The sequence below is a fragment of the Corvus cornix genome, chromosome 1, assembly GCF_000738735.6.
Source record: "Corvus cornix cornix isolate S_Up_H32 chromosome 1, ASM73873v5, whole genome shotgun sequence".
Classification (NCBI taxonomy): domain Eukaryota; kingdom Metazoa; phylum Chordata; class Aves; order Passeriformes; family Corvidae; genus Corvus; species Corvus cornix.
In genome coordinates this window covers 43180296-43198159 of record NC_046332.1, presented here as the reverse complement: position 1 = coordinate 43198159, position 17864 = coordinate 43180296, and the positions used below count along the sequence as shown (strand labels likewise).

At 41.3% G+C, this 17864-nt stretch overlaps 1 protein-coding gene across 2 annotated transcripts in view; it reads right to left on the bottom strand.

Annotated features, from left to right (window-relative positions):
* CUL5 (cullin 5) overlaps positions 1-12643 on the bottom strand; it is a 33230-nt gene extending 20587 nt beyond the window's left edge. Inside the window, exons 1-4 of one of the 2 annotated variants that reach the window (XM_039564440.1) lie at positions 12272-12643; positions 4762-4871; positions 2335-2434; positions 779-955 (exon numbers count right to left, since the gene is read on the bottom strand). In XM_039564440.1, the coding sequence (XP_039420374.1) occupies positions 779-955; positions 2335-2434; positions 4762-4871; positions 12272-12295 (411 nt within the window). In that variant the 5' untranslated portion in view covers positions 12296-12643. Of the gene's footprint in view, positions 1-778; positions 956-2334; positions 2435-4761; positions 4872-11603; positions 11932-12271 lie in introns of those variants that run through there. The other variant, XM_010400563.4, reaches the window with a different exon arrangement.
* Between the last annotated feature and the right edge of the window lie 5221 nt (positions 12644-17864).

Below are 17864 nucleotides of genomic sequence, written 5' to 3'. Positions count from 1 at the left end.
TCATTTCTCTACAGGTATTTTCTGCAATGAAAAGGGAAAATGAATAATGTTAAAGGACAACACTTTACAGCTGGTATGCTTTGTTCTTCTTGTAATAAAAGACTAAAGCAATTTACAGGACCATTATTCACTGGACTCAGTACTGAGCACTCCATACTCAGAGCCCTAAACTTTCTTTATGTCTTTGATATGAAAGAGTAAAATGATCATATCCACAAGATTCTGTATGTCCCATCTTGTCATTGATATGACTGACACTGCTATGACTGCTTGGAAAAAAAAAGGGGGAATTAGGAGATCAATAGCTATATTTAACTCAAAATGCATTTAATTGGTCATTTATAAAATGCAGATATATGCCCAAGTTAAGACTCTGGCCAAGGGATATAAACCAGGAGCAGAAGAACTATTCATTTATCTGTACAGGTACACTCACTACTCACAGATATAGAAAAAATACATGAATTTGCAACTATTTGCCATTCCAGGGTTCAAGTCATAATTAAAAAAAAACCAACCTCAAAACCCAAAAAACCCAAAGCTCCTCCCCTTCCCCAGCTTTAATCACATGAACAAAACTGTTAATAACCAAAGCAAACTGGGGAAACAAAGTCAAACTATTGTGGAGAGGGAAAAACAAAAACGTTGTGGGGTCGTTCTCCCAAAGCAAAGTGATACATCAGGTTACAGGATTGGTGCAATTCCATCTTGAATCCTCTCAGTGCTGTTACTGAGGCCAGCTGTGCAACAAAGCTCTCCGGCAGTACTGCTCACTCACCTTTCGAACAATGCTGTCTTCCACGTTGGACTTCTTGTTGCTGCCCTGCTTGCCCATCAAAGTGATCTCTAACTGACAGAAGGGCTTGGGCAGAATGTCGCACTGGGTGAAGAACTTGCGCCACTCCACGATGTAGGCTTTGAGTAGAGCTGTATCATCCTGGTGACTCAGCACTCTCTGCAGGTGGGGGAAACAGAGGAGGTAACTTATAAATCAATTTATGCACAAAATTTATGGGTTTTGTTTATGCTGAAAGTAACTCCCCATATAAAACTCAAATATACATATATATCAGACTAAGAAAGTCTACATACTGAAGTGCCACTTAGTTTCTTGAAGTAATTATTTACCCATGTCATATGGGTCATTTCTAAAGGGCAAAGAAAGATAGCAGCAAGAAAGTACTCAGTAAGTTCAAATTTTCCAAATTAACCTTTTTTTTCCTCCTTTTAAGTAATCTGCAAGTAAAAAATTAAAATCTTTGGTCTAAAGGCATGTGGTGTAACAACCATATAAAATAATTCAAATTAACATAACCTGTAATGACTATGTCATACTCTATACAGTGACAGGTCTTGATTCAATGGCATCTACTAACCTTTCATTAGACCCAGACAGTTAACATGCACATTTCATTAAAGCCTGAAAACTTAGCTACAGCGTACACTGGCTATCATAATGCCAAAAAACCTGTCTATCAAATGACAGCCAACACAGACCCCATCAAAAGGCCTCAGCTCAGCATAGCATTTATGCATGTAAGCAGGTAAGCTGTAGAACTTAAAAATCAACACTTATGTGCTTGGTTATACAAAGGCCTCTATAAAAAACTGTTTTCCTTGAAGCAAAGCCTTAGTGGTATAAATCACTTCGTTAAAGAAAGGAAAAAATAAAAGTACACAATCTTTCTAAACCTTTGTCATGGGATGCTTTAGAATTTTTTTTTTAATTTCACAACAACTCCCTCTTTTAAATCCCCCATAGCAAAAGATGTTTTCTGTAGTATGTGTTACAAACACAAGAATGTCCTTTGAGTCTACTGACAGTTTCACTCGTTTGGAAGGAAGCCCATAAAACTGGACAGCTAAGCTTGCTGAGTTGATAGCACAGGTATTTGTAGTACACTGCACATACGGCTTATTTTAAAGCCATCCATGAACATGTCAAAATAGCACTGAAGCTATACAAACATTTTTTTTTTTCAGACAGTAAATTTCTTATTACTGGAAAAATTCTGCCTTTAGAAGTTTTCAAGTGGAAGAAAATTCCATAAGTACTGTTGGATAAACAAAAATAATGGCGCATTTTGTATTTTTTTTAATATAACACAAAAATCACTGCCCATCCCAGCTTCAAGCACTGTGAGAAAACAATGAGCCAGGCAAATGCTCAAGGCTCTTCTTTTTGTCAATAGAAGTTTGCAGGGTAATTAGGATCTCCAGAACATCATAAAATTTCAAACAAAAAAGCAATGCATTTAGATCCAACAAAAGTCAGAATTATTTGGCTATTTTTCTAGCAATGTGGATAGAAGTTATGAAACATTAAGAACTTACTGCTTGTGCCTGTTTAATAAAATCAAGGATGTCTTCCTTCAGAGCTTGATGGATTTTTGCTGGACCTTTATCATCCCACAAGCAAACTGCATGTACATCTCTAGAAAACAATTTATGCACCTTTTAGTAACAGCTACTCAAATTTTAATGCTGTAATGTATGAGGCGTTAACAAATTCAAAAGGTCATAATTTCAATATGTCTAAGAAATTAATACACTTTTAATCTGCCATTCTTAACAACACACAACTAGATCCCAGTGACACATGGGAGAAAGCATGTTTGGGGAAGAGACTGAAGCTTTAAGAAAGTCCTGGAAGCAAGTAACCGCAACCTATCTAGGAAAAGGCTGTGGTCAAGAAGATGTGTAAGACAATTCTGTTTTCAGTACCCCTTCGGTAATCATTATTGAATTAAGGATAATTTTTAAAGCTTTTCTTTGACAGAGACAGAAATCACTTGCCAGTAGCAGCATTACTACTCAGCCCATGCTATTCTAAAATGCTATCATTAACATGCAGCCTTCTGACAGTTTCACAATCCAAGCACTACAACATCCTACAAAGAAAATAGACCTTCCTCGTGAGAAATTTGAACCCTGAGGGATCAGGTAATTTAAAAGACGATTTAATTAGTTTAGTAAGATCACTCAAACATTTCATGGCAGTGGTAGCATTTTCAAGTGAAACATTACTGGGGAAAAGTTACTAAACAGCACTGCAAAGCAAATTCTATTACTGAGTTTTAATCAACATTCAAATGAAATTTTTCCTACCTGACAGTCCAGCAAGGGTAACTTAACTCCTACTCTTTCCATACTGAAGACTAAATAAAGTAAGTCACACTCCTAACCATACATCATATACAACAAACCTTTTTTTTTCACTCATTATTATCCTGTGGTTCTTCTTCCACCTTTCAGTAACAAGGCCACATCTTTGCAGAAAAACGCCCATATAGTCTAAAGCTATTACTTTGTTCCTATTAAATCAAAACACTTATTTCAATACAAAAGCAGCTTTTTTAGTTTAACTGAAAAGACAAAACTTGCAAGTTGCTTTGGTACAGATTAAAGGCGCTGGCCCAAGGTTTACAGAGGTCTAACCCAACTGGTGAGACTTACACAACATCTGCAGGCAGAAAAGGTGTTACTGTATTTAGAACGTCACTGTTTCCTGACAGCAGTGAAAAAAAAGCAGTACTGGATAATTATACTCAAAGGGCATGTAGAAGACACCTACAGATTTTGCATTTTTATTAAGAAGCTTAACAAAGAACACTGTCCAAAAATATAAACCTAGGGAAGAGGGATCCTTTCCCTCAATAGCCTTAATTTAGCCATGAAGTTACTTAAGTTCTATTCAATAACTCAGCTACAAGAAAAGCAATAAATATAAAGTTTCAATTCCAATGCAGAATTACTGAACTAGTTATTAAAAATTAAAGCAGTGACTCAGAACTCAATTTGTACCTTAACTATACCATGTTTCTGGCAACTACTACAGCAGAGACATAATTAGATATTAAAACCCATTACACATTAGATTACCTTTCCTCTTGGCTGGCAGAAAAGCGTGACAGGTGCATTAAACTGGGTGCAAAAAGAGTCACTACACTGTCCTCATCAAAAAGAGCAATAAAGACAGAGTGCAACAAGACTGCATTTGAAAAAAAACTACTGTTGTGACAGATTTTAAGAAGCAAAAGGAGTGTCTGCAGATTTAAATTACGAGAAATTAAATTTATATTTGAGGGAAAATAACTCCATTGAGACAAAGATTATTTTAGATATACTTCTGATATATCTTTTATAACTCACTTCCATATCATGTTTGCGAAAATCACACAATGTATGCCACAAAAAAATCATCACCTAAACTTCTGGAAAAGCAACTTCTAGCTTTTTGGAAGGAAGAAAATGGCAGGGTTTATAGAAAGCACATTATTGCAAACATTGTCTGAAAACTATTACATTTCATTCTCAGGGTACAAAACTATGCAAATTATACCAGTTAAACTGCATTACCCTGTTCCTTCAGTTATTTTAGCAGTCATTCAAATCAGAATAATGTACCATTCAGCAAACTGCCTTTAAATGAATTTACTGACACAGCAGTAAATATTTTCTCTCTAATTCTAACAAAAAAGTTTGCGGGCAGGTACAAAACTTGTTTACTATGGTCAGCTGAAGTCAAAAGCTCTGCTGTTCTTTCTCCATCCTACTTGCATAGACCTGAATCTCAGCGAAGTTCTACTTTTGCACATTTACAATGATGTTGACATGCTTACCACTTAACAAAACTTGAACTCATATTTTTGTTCTGTGTTTCCACACAATCTGTGTCACACGTAACTTCTGTATTAGGAGTAGTTCAGTAACTGTATTCCGATCATGTAGAAGGATGTAAGATACAAAAAAATTACTTACGAAAACAGATCAAACCATTGCTGTTTTGTGACAGACTCCTGACGAAGAAGTTTCAGAACAATTGGGCGCATGAAATCCCATTTGTCTTCAAACTGAAGAGAACCTTTATTCTAAAAGGAACAACAAAAAAATATTGTTAATAAACCAGTATCTTAAGTTATCACTGAGGATTGCAGTTTCTACAGTTAACAGAAAAATACTTTCTCAGGTGTCCCTCATAAACTAGCATTTAAGCTACGCCACTACAGCTGAACACTTTTCACTCTAAGCATTATTTTAAGAAGTGACAGGGCTATTATTTGTTTCAAAGAGACTGCCAACTTCTTCATTTATTCACTGCATTAGCTACAATGCAACAAGTTCGAGCAAGTGCTCTTCAGCTGTTAGTGGAGTTATACACAGACAACATGGGTCAGCTTCACTGTCCCAACCAAGATACACGCAATGGAAGTCAGGAGGCAGTTGTGAACCTGTCTTGAATAAATTATCCTGACCAAAATGGCGGCCATGAATCAGGAATTGTATTGTGGATGCTACCATGTACCTTTTTTCTCTCACTGTGCATTTGGCATCAGCAGCAAAGAGGGAGGAAGGAAGCAGAGTAACGTAGGAGCTGCTGTAGCGCAGACTCCCTTCCTGTGGGTTAACTGGCCACAAGGCCAAGACTACAGCTGATGCAGATAAAAATTATTTACACCATGCTGAAAAACATAATCCAAGGTGGATTTTTCAAATTTACAATACAAATTAAGAGGAAAGCTAAAGAAATTAAGTGCTTCCATATAATTCTGATTATTCTGAAAAATCTCACCACGGTATACAGGCTAACTTCCATTATTTAAAAAAACCCAAACAACACAACAACTTGGAGAGAAAAACAGCAGTTCTACCATGTATGTTGTGATTCTATTTGCTTAAAGCTGCACATTTAAAAAAAACCCCAAACCTTGCACTTAAAAGAATACACTGATTGAGAGTTCTGTAGCAGAAAGACTACTGGTTGAGTTATCTGCAGGGTTATGTTCCAGTGAACTGTTTACTTTTGAACAGATCACTGTCTTGGCTAGAAATAATACATTTGACACAATTCACTTTAAATACAGCAACTAATACAGTCTAACTACTTGAAATTCTAACAAATGCACTGTTCTGCAACTAACATCTCTTCAGATAAACAAGCACAAGCAGCACACCACGTTCCCTCAATCACCTCCTTTTGATTAATTTCTACATGGAAATTTACAATTAAATCTGTTATTTAGTATTCAGAATAAGCACAGTTTGGCAACTATATCCCCTGGTGTTCTCAAGTGCAAAGATACCTCATTTTTCAAGCTATGAAGATGCAACAGGCACCATAGTAACTATTTTGACAGCCACAGCACAGCACCTGGAGGCCACACAGCATTGTGGTAGGTGCTGAATACAGCTTTCGTAGAATCAGCCCCTGTTGATAAAGTCTATAAATCTTTCAAAACATAAAACAACAAATTGGTTGCGTATTCAGAGAGTTTTACCTATTCTTTCCAACTGAAAGAAAAAAAGAAAAAAAAAGCAATTTGAATGCATCATCTTTGAAAATCACCAACTAAATGCTTCCCCTATATAGAGCTAGCTTTACAATTATTTCCTAATGTTTGATGCATTACTCTAATCTTTCCTAGTCCTGTGAAAATTGTTAGCTTCTCCTTGCAGATACTTCTGTTCCAAGTCACTCTTCGAAGGATAATGAATTTAAAATATCAGCTACTGAACAGTTAGAAGTTCCAGAAAAGGCATTATAAAGAAAGTAAAAGCAACTTCCTCAAAAGTTTTCCTTTTGAATGAAACTTCAGAAAGACCCCTTAAGTTTTTTTGAACAGGCAAAAAAATCTCTTCTGCAATTCTTGAGAAGTGCAATTCAGCCCTTCACCAAAAACAGCTGAAGATAAAATGAATGCTCTATCTTTTTGAATAAGATTAGTTTCACTGTAAAACATGGGGAGGAGGAGGACTGCAAACACAACTGTTTATATGATTTAGATTGTGATTACCTACTTAATCCTAAGAAGTACAAATAAAACTCAACTTCAGTTGTAAAAACCCTGTGTCCACTTGTAACCAACATCTGCCTACTTAAAAAGAATTCCTCACATTAAGCTTGTCCTGAAATCCCATCAGAGAAGTATAGAACTTTGTTTCCTATACATAGGAGTAAATTTTTTTTTCCACATTTCCTTCTTTATTCTTTAAGCTGAAGATGAAATGAAATTAATGGATGAAAAATCCTACTCAACTAAACTATTCTTTAAGTTCAATAAACAATTCACAGAAATATAGGATAAGCTGAGTTGGAAGGGACCCATGAGGATCAAGCCCAGTTCCTGGCCCTGCATAGGACCATCCTCAACAGTCACACCATGTGCCTCAGAACATTGTCCAAATATGCTTCTTGAACTCTGTCAGGCTGGTGCAGTGACCACTTCCCTGGGGAGCCTGTTCCAGTGCCCAACCACCCTCTGGGTGAAGAACCTTTTTCTAATACCCAGCTTCAGGCCATTCCCTCAGGTCCTGTCACTGGGCACCACACAGAAGAGATCAGTGCCTGCCCCTCCTCTTCCCCTCACAAGGAAGTTGTAACTGCAGTGAGGTCTCCCCTCAGCCTCCTCTTCCCCAGGCTGAACACACCAAGTGACCTCAGCCACTCCTTGTATGGCTTCCCCTCAAGGCCCTTCACCATCTTCGTTGCCCTCCTTTGGACACTCTCCAATAGTTTAATGTCTGTCTTACATTGTGGCACCCAAAACTGCCCCCAGCACTCGAGGTGAGGCCGCCCCAGTGCAGAGCAGAGCGGGACAATCCCCTCCCTTGCCCGGCTGGTGATGCTGTGCCTGGTGCCCCCAGGACAGGGTTGGCCCTCCTGGCTGCCAGGGCACTGCTGACTCATGTCCAACTTGCCACTGACCAGGACCCCCAGGTCCCTTTCCACAGCTCTGCTCTCCAGCATCTCCTCCCCCAGTCTGTCCACACATCCAGGGTTGCCCCACCCCACATGAAGAATCCAGCACTTTCCCTTCTTGAACTTCATCTGGTTGGTGATTGCCCAGTCCTCCAATTTGTCCAGGTCTCTCTGCACGGCCTCCCTGCCTTCAAAGGAGTCAGCAGCTACTCCCAGTTTTGTACCATCTGCACACCTGCTTAGTGTCCCTTCCAGTCCTGTGTCCAAGTCATTTATGAAGATGTTGAAGAGCACAGGTCCTAAGATGGAGCCCTGTGGAACCCCACTTGTGACAGCTCTCCAATCTGACATCACTCAGTTCCCTAAAATGAACTAGTTGCTCACCCATCACATGATGTGTTTATCTAGCTGTGGGCTGGACATTTTTTCCAGAAGGATACTCTGACAGACAGTATGGAAAGCTTTACTGAAATAAAAGAAGATTACATCAACATCATCTAGGTAGATTTAGGCTTCCATAATATCACAATTTTATACAGTAATTACAGGAAGAAAGGGTGCAATAAATACCACCTGCCATGTATCATTCACATTCATTAATTCCATCCCTATTAGTGCACGAGAGAAAACAGATTTTATAGTAGAAGAGGAGGTCAAACACTGGCAATTCTTAGTTGTGACCAAAGTCACACATGCAATTTCTGAGCAGTATTTACTGGGCATTTTTTCTTTCCTAGCTTACTTCCAACCACAGTTCCAAAGGAAAGGTAAGCAGGACAGTAAGGCATACCTTTGATGAAATAAAGTTACTCCACTTATCTTCTCTGAAAAGAGAAGGCTAAGGAGCCATTCTAGAGTTTAAATTTTAATGCTTTGAAGAATAACTCCACTTATGAAATATTTTGTTTTAAAAGTCACTTCATTACATTTGTTCCTAAAGATTTCAAGTTCCATTTTAAGACTAAACTTTACTTGAAATACATACTACTTTACACATTATACTTTTCCCTGTTCTTCAATTCTATACATAAGCACTTAGATATAACAAGAAGGCAATACACCAAGACTTCATGCTGCTCTCCCTTTGATCCTCAAAATGTCTGTTTGGAACTCTCTTTGCTGCATACTCTTTATTTCATGCCACATAGAAATTCAGCCCTCCTCTCTGCCAGATGCTCTAAACAATATTGTAGAAAAGCAACATCCTCTAGGTCTTAGTGTACATCTGATCTACATATGAGTAATATCTTCACCTTTACTACTTCATTGTTTTCAGATAGTATTTATACTAAAGCCAGTCCACAGAGGGATGAAGTAGGAAATATAATGTCCTAGACGGAAACAAGCACTGTCTGGTTAATCTCTGCTACAAGCAGCTCTAAAAATCAGTGTAATGCTTGTAGCAAGTTTCTACTCAAAGCAGAAAAGTAGCCACAGGAAAAGCTTTTGTATGTAACTAACTAGCATGCAATACTCCCTAGCTTCTTAAGGATACCCTAAATGGAAACAGCCAGGAAGAAACAGACAAACTTAAAATACAGTATTGATCTGGAAACATGTACTTCAAATCGAAAAATTCAAGAACTTCAAACGTGTTTCTAGTTGTCAGTGACAAGCAGTTGAAACTGATGCAAAGGTAAGTAATGATTCTCATTTCGTTTAAGTCCATGGAAAAACTGTTGCTTCCTTTGCTGCTTCTTTCCTAATATCAGGCTCATTCTGGAGTTCATCTTGCAAGGATAGACTCCTGCATTTGCTGGCAGCTCCAGTAAGACTCTACAATAGTGTCAAGATCTGCCAGCATGGATACAGCTACAGGTTTTCTTTGTGCTACAGTAAGCTGAAGTGCTTTCTGCTCCAGAAACTGCAGAGAAACTCAAGTGTCTTCATATCACGTGGGTGAATTGGTTTAGACTGTATCATCACTGCAAAGAGAACAAGTTACAAGTCCAACAGGGCCCCTGAAATGAAGTACCCCACTTGAAAGCGTCACATGTGTGTTGAGACAAAAAACTCTACGGAACTCTGCTGGAAATGGCTTCATCATCTACCAGAAAGCCACTGCCTCAACGAGGGAGAGCAGCTCGGCTACAGGTAGGGTGGGCTCCAGCTGACCCTGTAATGGCTCTTACTAAGTTCTGCAGTATTTCCATCACATTACAGTTTGTTCTGTCTCACCAGGATTCAACATGACCGGTCATGCTAATCTTGCATTTAAAGAAGGCTCTCCAAGAATATGCTTCTCACTAAAAAATTGAATTTACAATTAGGAAAATTATGCACTAGTGGAGTTTAAATGATGCCCTTTAAAATTATGACAGCCAGTCAGATTTGGATTCAGCTAGTATCTCTTAATAGAATAAGAAAGCAATATTTCACTTTATTTTCTCAACTATGCAGAAAGCTGAACCAGGATGGGGGACAACAAACAAAAAGCTCAGTTCCTGTTCACGCTGACAAAACTAAGATCTGTCTATACCCAACTTAGATTTGATTATGCAGGCTTATTTGGAAAAGATATGGAAAAATCTTGCAGATTTTAACACCTTTCCTTTCTTATCCTGGGATTTTTACTGTGCCCAGGCATTGCTCTTTTTCCCCTTAAAGATGAAAGCAGAAGTAGGTTGGACAGACTCAGATGGCACAAGGAACTGCCAGGCAACACTGATCTGGAATCAACAGTTTGCTTCTCTGACAGCACTCTGACGAGTGGAACTGGGGAACAAAGGACCTTACCTAGTTCTAATTCTCGCACTGGTTTCTTTTGCCATTATAAACAAAGTCAAATCACTACAATCTTTCTTTCTGTAATGTGGGACTTGTACATTTTGTCATTGAAAAACTCACTAATTAGTAAGTTACAGTGCTTAATAACACCTGGGTGACCAGAAAGGCCTATTTTAGAAGAAATATCTCTGCAGCATTTTTCCTAAAACACGCTGTGCATATATATCTTATTGTCAATATAGAATATTGGTGACTCAAACGCCAGTGGCAAAAACATGACTAGTTAACACAAAGACTTCAGGTTGGCAAAAGCCATGTCACCAAGTCAAGGCCTTTTGACTCTTTTTATGTACTTATTGCTCTTTCAAAATAGCTGAAGTGGAATGCTGACAAATCTTACAGGCCTATGTTTCTCCTATCTACTGTGGGCTATCCCACCCCGTGTATCATCAAAGCATGTGTTGGACTTTCTAGAAATCCTCAAACATACAGCAACGAGATGGTCTAAAACATTAACAAGTGGATAAAGTCGTCTGAGCCCTGCTCTGAACACAGGCTTTTCCACAAAAAGGACATTTCTTCTCATGGGACATTATTTTTTTCACCCATGTTCTTGGATTCCTCAATTTTAGATTTTTAAGTATTTTGAGTATTTTCTGCTTAAATATCTAACTAACCTCTTACTGCCATAAAAATATACAGGAATTAATTAAAATTAATTTCAATTACATTTCAATTTTGAGAAAGATTTTTTTAAGCACATCTTTTTAACATGGAGATTTTTTTTGACTATCGGGAAGAAACGAGCAGATAAATTATTTCTCATTTCTTCACACTGAATGTCTCAGAGCAATAAATAAAACCAGCAGATTTAGGCTAGATCTATACATCCAAATTAGGTCAGGTTACTAAAATGCAAGCAGCACTTCTTCAGGACCACACTGAACTATAACACATAGTGCCGAACACAAGTTTATGCCTATATTTATACATATCTTCAATTGCTAATTCCTCAAGTTAAGCAGACAGCCTTCCCTAGGCCTATCTTACCACTGTAGTTAGCTGGTGTTGTAGAAACACTTACTGGAGGCATTAATAATAGTGATTTCAAGTAGGCCCATCTTCCCTGTGCTAGCATGGCCTCAAAGGCCACACGTAGTCTTCTCCTCATACATACCGCAAATATCAGGACAGGCAGTCCTGAGCTCAAACACTGGACTGTCCCACTGAAATCTTCTGTTCCAACCTGCAGCAGCTTGGGGTGACTGACATCTGCCATCAAACGCGGGGAAAGTGCTTGAAAACATATGACTACAAAAACAAAGCTGCTTAACGTAAGCGAAAGGCCTCCGGGAGTTTTCCTTTGCAGGAGAACTGCAATTAACATGAAAACTGGAACACCGTGGCCACCCCAAAAACAGCACCTGCCCTCAGCGAAGACATTTTCCAACTCTTTGTTTAACTTAAAACTCATTTTCCGTACACCCGGGTTTTCTTAAATAAACAAAGAGAAGACACCGTTCCCTGTCGGCACGACGCAATGCTGTTTCCCAACGAGGCGTGTTTGGGAAGGGAGAGCCGAGGGGAGGGAGAGCGGTGCTGGCAGCAGGCAGCAGCCGCCGGCGCGGCCGGGCCGGGCCGGGCCGAGCCGAGCCGAGCCCGGCGGCCCAAGGCCGCTCACCTGCGGGAGGGCCCTGGGAGCGGCAACTCCGGGCAGCGGCACCCGCGGCCCAACCCCGGCCCTGCCCCGTCCCCACCGCCCTGCCCGGTCCGGCCACCCGCAGGGCCGCCCGGCCCCCCGCCTCCCCCCTCCTCCCGCAGGACTCGGCCGGGCCCCGCTCTCACCTTTAAGAGATTAGACGTCGCCATGATCCCCAGTGCGGGGCCTCCCCGGCTGGTAGCGGCGGCTTCTCTGTTCGAGCTCGGTTCGGCTCCCACCGGCCGCTGCCGCTTTACATGGCCCTGGGCCGCCCGCCCGCCCAGCCGGACCCGCGGCAGCGGCGGCGGCAGCGGCAGCAGCAGCAGCAGCAGCGGCGACGGCGGCCTCAGCGTTGGGCTTCCCTGTCCCGCGGCGAGGCTCGGAGGGCTCGGCAGCGCTGGGACCGGCCGAGTGCTCCGCACGCAGCCGCCCCTCAGAGCCTCATGGCGGCGTCCACCCGGGCGGCGCTCGGCGGCCGCGGCTCCATGGAAGGGGCCGGGCCCACATGATGCGGCGCCGGGAGCGGCCCCGCCGCCCAGCGCGGGCCCCGCCTGCAGCGCCCCCTGCTGGCCCGCCGCCGCACCGCCCGGCCCCGCCGCTGCTGCCCTCACGGCCCCGCGGGGACGGGGCTCGGCACGGAGCCGCGGGTTCACCGTGCCGAGGCGCCGTGGTTTGTAAGCACAGAAATGAGTTGACTTCTAAGTAACTAACTAACCCCGGCCCGTCCCACTGTCCTGCCCCCGCGGGTGCCGCGGCACCGGCCCCCCGCACGCCCGGCCGGAGGGAGCGGAGAGCACCGCGGGCACAGCCCCGCACGGCCTCCCGCACCAACCCGTGTGCTGCGAAGCCAAGTCGCTGCCCTACTCCCAGTCTCCGGGTAAGCCGTCACGCTTCGTACCACTTGTCACAAGTTCTATTTACAGAATGGGCAAGTGTGTAAGTATCTAAAGGAAGGGTGTCAGGAGGATGGACCAGGCTCTTCTCAGTGGTGCCAAGCAATTGGGACAAGGGGCAACGGGCACAGAACTTCCACCTGAACACAGGGAAGAACTTTTTTGCTGTGCGGGTAACCAAGCGCTGGAACAGGTTGCCCAGAGAAGTTGTGGAATCTCTCTCAATGGAGATGTTCAAGAGCTGTTTGGATACAATCCTGTGCCAAGTGCTCTAGGATGGCCCTGCTGGAGCAGGGAGGTTGGACCTGATGACCCACTGCAGTCCTTTCCAATCTGACCCAATTTGTGATTCTGTGATCACAGCATATTCAGAGCTGGAACGGACACATAAGGTTCATCAAAGTCCAGCTCTTGGCAGTGAGACAAGGGAACATTTAGTAGGAAAAGTTTGCATTTAGGCACGTTTTGAGAAGGATTTGGAAAATTTCAGGGTTTATTTATATAAAACAGACTCTCACTTTTCTACTAAAATATTCAGCCTTTGCCTAAAACTGCACCTTGAAGAAAATTTCACCAAGTTTTTCGTACAGCCTCAGAGCCCTGAGAGCTGATGCTGCCTGCTCAATCTGTCCTGCCATGAATCATTAGCATGGACAGCCACACCACTGGCCACCAGGGACGGCAGCCCTCCCTTCGCCTCTCCTGGGGCAATAGGATTTGAAGATAAATTCATATTGCAGAGGATAGGGACCCTGAAGTGTAAGAAAAGCTGTAACAAAATATTTAAGAAATGTGTATACTGTTGTGGAAGTTTCCATAATGCTGACCAAATGTGGCCTGCAGCCTTATTAACTGAATAAATTACGATAGTCATATTAAGGCCTTCATTCAATTGAGAAGTGAAAAGAAGGTATTGAATAATCTATTTTGACAAGTTTTCCAGCTTCCAAATGCTCCACTTAGTTTACGATTTTTTTTCTCTGCTGCTATCATATATACTGTACTATAAATATCTAAGTATACTGTATTCATTTGTACAATATATAATTATGCAATATAGATCTAATTGTATTATGCACTTTCCATTGCACATATATTCTACAACAGTGCTGAAGTTAGGAGTAGGGGCAGTAAAATGTGTGCATTGTGTATCTGTGCATCAGCCTTTCCGGTGCCCAGTCTGTGTATTATGTTACAGGTATGTAAGTACCAGAAAAGCTGAGACACATATTCTGCAGAATGTGACATGGAGGCAGCCATTTCTATGAGCCACTACTCTATGAACTGATTTATTCTCTTTTGCCCAAACCCTTTAAAAATATGAGCATTTCCAATTATTTGATATTTTTTTGCTCTTTTCATTTTCCATTCGTTTCTTTTAAAATATATATTTGCTATTAATGCCACCATTCAGTGATGTTTATAAACTGCTTTTGATACATAGAGCCAGAAAATGAACTACTATAGAGAACTTCTCTCAGGTCCCTTTGATGCCAAGCTTGGAGTACAAAACCACAACACAAATCTATTGCAACAGCAAATTTTGCTTACCCAACATTGAAGCTGAATGAAGTTGGGCAGTGTTTTAAAATGCTATGTTTGAAAATTACGGAATTCTCTATATTTGCATTTTTCATCCAAACTTACCAAACATTGCCACAAAAATGTAGGAGTACACAGGATGCAGTAGGACCTGAGTACCTTTCATGGTCTGGTGTTTTCTAAGTCCCCTTAGGCACGTGGTAGCCATTACATAACATTTATGCTGCTGCCGTGAATGGGTCATCAGAGACTGTACTGATTATGAGAGTTTGTGCGTCCTTCCCAAATATGGTCTTGTGCAATAGTTCTGCGTAGGCTAGCCAAGGAATAAAGAGAACTTGAACATTTGAGAAGCAGGGAGACAAGGAAACACTGGTACTTTTTACTGATATTAAAAATAATGTGCATCTCATTTTGCATGGTTTACACAATGACTTAATTCTTTGGGGTTTTTTTCCCTGAAGATCTGTGCATGAATTTTCTGGGAAGTAAAGACATCTACGAGTCTTAAGGTTTTATATTATTTTAGTACCACTTCAGGGTGCTTTGACAGTACTCGGTGTTACATAATATTGTTTTATTTGCTTTAATTCTATTACAAATGGATTGTTATTAAATTCTGCTGGTAATGAAGATATTAATTATTGATTGGTACTACATTGGCCTACAGTTTTATATCCTTTGCATGGATTGTAAAAGGCAGAGTGAATGACAGTCCCGGACATGTCCATGGCTTCAAAGTGATTTGCAAGGAACAGCTCATTACGATTTGGATGATCAGTGAAATTAATACCATGATAATATTCTGGATGTGTTGGAGTGAACTGATTCCAGGCTTTGAATGAGTTGCATCAGAGAGGAATATGTGTTTCTATGATCTGTTCTAATGCCTTGAAACACATGTACCACTAAGATGAACATAGTTTCTTCTAATCTTCACTTAGTCCGTGAAGGGAAAAAAGCATATGATGCTTGATTAGTCCATTTTAAACTCTTCTCCCATCAAACTAGTTATATTCAGTAGGGATACTAAAACTCACAGTTTTTCTTTCAATGGGAAATTCTTGTTTATCACTGCTGTGGACTATCACAATGACCTCATGCACAAACTGTGCCGTGAGTCACCAAAGACAGTCCTTTTAAAAGGGCAAGAACACTCAGATATCTACCTATAGCTGAAAAAAGAAGCACTGTCAGTGACCAAACTTCTCCTACGTTTGTTTCCATTTCAACAAGAAAGCAAACACTTCTGGTGTTTACTATCTGGGCTTTGCATCACCTTTTCAGTTAATGACAATGGCATCCTGGCGAAATTGCCTGCATGTGGCAGTAAAGATTACTGTTGCTTTCACTTACAGTGGCCCAAGGCTTTGCTATCTTAGCGTCACCAGAACCACCTATCCTGTGCATCTCAGTATGACCCCTTTGTTCTCATGCCAACATTGTTCTTTAGCTTAAATAACCTCTCTCCCTGATGTTTGTTTTCCTCTGATGTATTTTTTAGACCACAGTGCTATTCCATCATAGTTTCCTTGCTGGAAAACCTTACACTTTTTATCCTGAGTGTCACTGAGGATGGTGCGGGGTGGTGCAGAGTGACTGTTTGCAGGCAGAACCTGCGGGAGGATTTTTGTTGAGGCCAAATTCCTCCTGGGACACAGAGAAGCACATGGCATGTGTTAGGCAGAATGTAGCCATTGTTCCTCACCCAAGCTCAGAGTTGTGGAGAATTGCTGCGGGGAATAACATGTGATCTCCTAGTGTTTTTTGGACAGCTAGAAATTTACTGTTCCATTCACTATGTACTTGGGGAGCTACAGTTGGGCTGTAAAGCATGGTAGAGTGAAAGACGATACAACATGAAGAAACATGTTCTACTTTTCTGACACTTGTTCACACGTGCATCTTTTTTTCAGTGCTCAGTAAGCTTTGTCTCTCTTTTGTTTTAAAAGCTTTTCTGAGAATCAGACTCTCTTTTCTACAGAGAATTGGGCAGAGAAAAATCCCAATAAAATGAACAGTGCATTTCAATGGCCTGCTTGATGGGATTTGAGACTTGTGTATTTAAAAGTTACGTCTTGGCATAGCTTGCTCTTTTAAAACATACAACACAAGCTGTATGTCAGCAAAATTACTAAAACTATCTGCACAGAGAAGACTTTTCTCCCTGAATAATAATCAGTAATTATTTTTAAATGACAAACTAATATAAATTATTACTAAATAGCTGAACTATTTCCTTGGCATTGAAAACTTAACCAAAATGGACAATTCTCGAAAGTGCTGCAGAGCAGTGCCAGCCCTGAAAGGTTTTTATTACTAAGATTATGACTGGAATATTTTCCACAATTCCTCCCTTCAGTTTTAGTACCTTAATACTTAGCAACTACCACTAAAATTTTCAACCATTGCCCTCCTCACTGTCAGACCTTGGTGCCAGATATGTCTTCTGACAGTCCCTTCCTGTAAAGAAACCACATGGGGGAGAAAGTGAAAGGGGAAAAAGCCTGCAATGTGGACATTTGCTTTTATGCAATGTAGGCATAGTGCCAGCATAGAGTTATACCCAACCGTTCCTGCAGCTCTGCCACAGAGGTAACCTACCCTTAGGGAGCACTGGAGTTAGGGAGCCAATAGCCTGCATCTCTGTGCCAACTCCAGGCCCTTGGCGCGTTCTTTCATCCCACAAGTCCAACAACAGTGATGGATATTTCTACAGGGTCTTAAGGGCTCTGGAAGCGGAGTCTCATTGCTCCCCCAGGGTTGTGCAGGGATGGAAGAAATTATCTGCATCCTCCTTCCACCCCTATCTTGTGCAGCCTTCTCCCTGGAGATTGGCTTTATTGCTACAGGATGCTGTTTGTCCTTCCACAATTTTCACGGAGTTGGAAAACTCCGTTTGCATAGACTGCACAGATTTGAAGCCACAGCAGTGAGGAATGGCAGTAACTGAACTGTAGCTGAAATGTCAGTTTCTTTACCTAGACATTGCTTTTATTTACAATGCATAGATTTTGGGTTTGCTACTTCTATTTTTACCTTTCTGTAGAAGCTCTTCAGCTGCAAGGTGAGCCTTTAGCAGCTTGTGATCAGGTTAATCTTAATCTGAGCTGCCCTTGTAGCTTGTGAGGCTGCTGGAGGGTGTTGTCAGCTGGCTCCCAGTACTGCTTCCAGGGAGTAGTCATCTCTCTGCTGGTTACACACTGAGCATCCATCCCTGCATAGCTCAGGCCTAGCCTAAAACATTACTTTCTCTGAGAAGTAAATGAATTAAATACTTTCAAAGACAGTGATCCACTCTAGA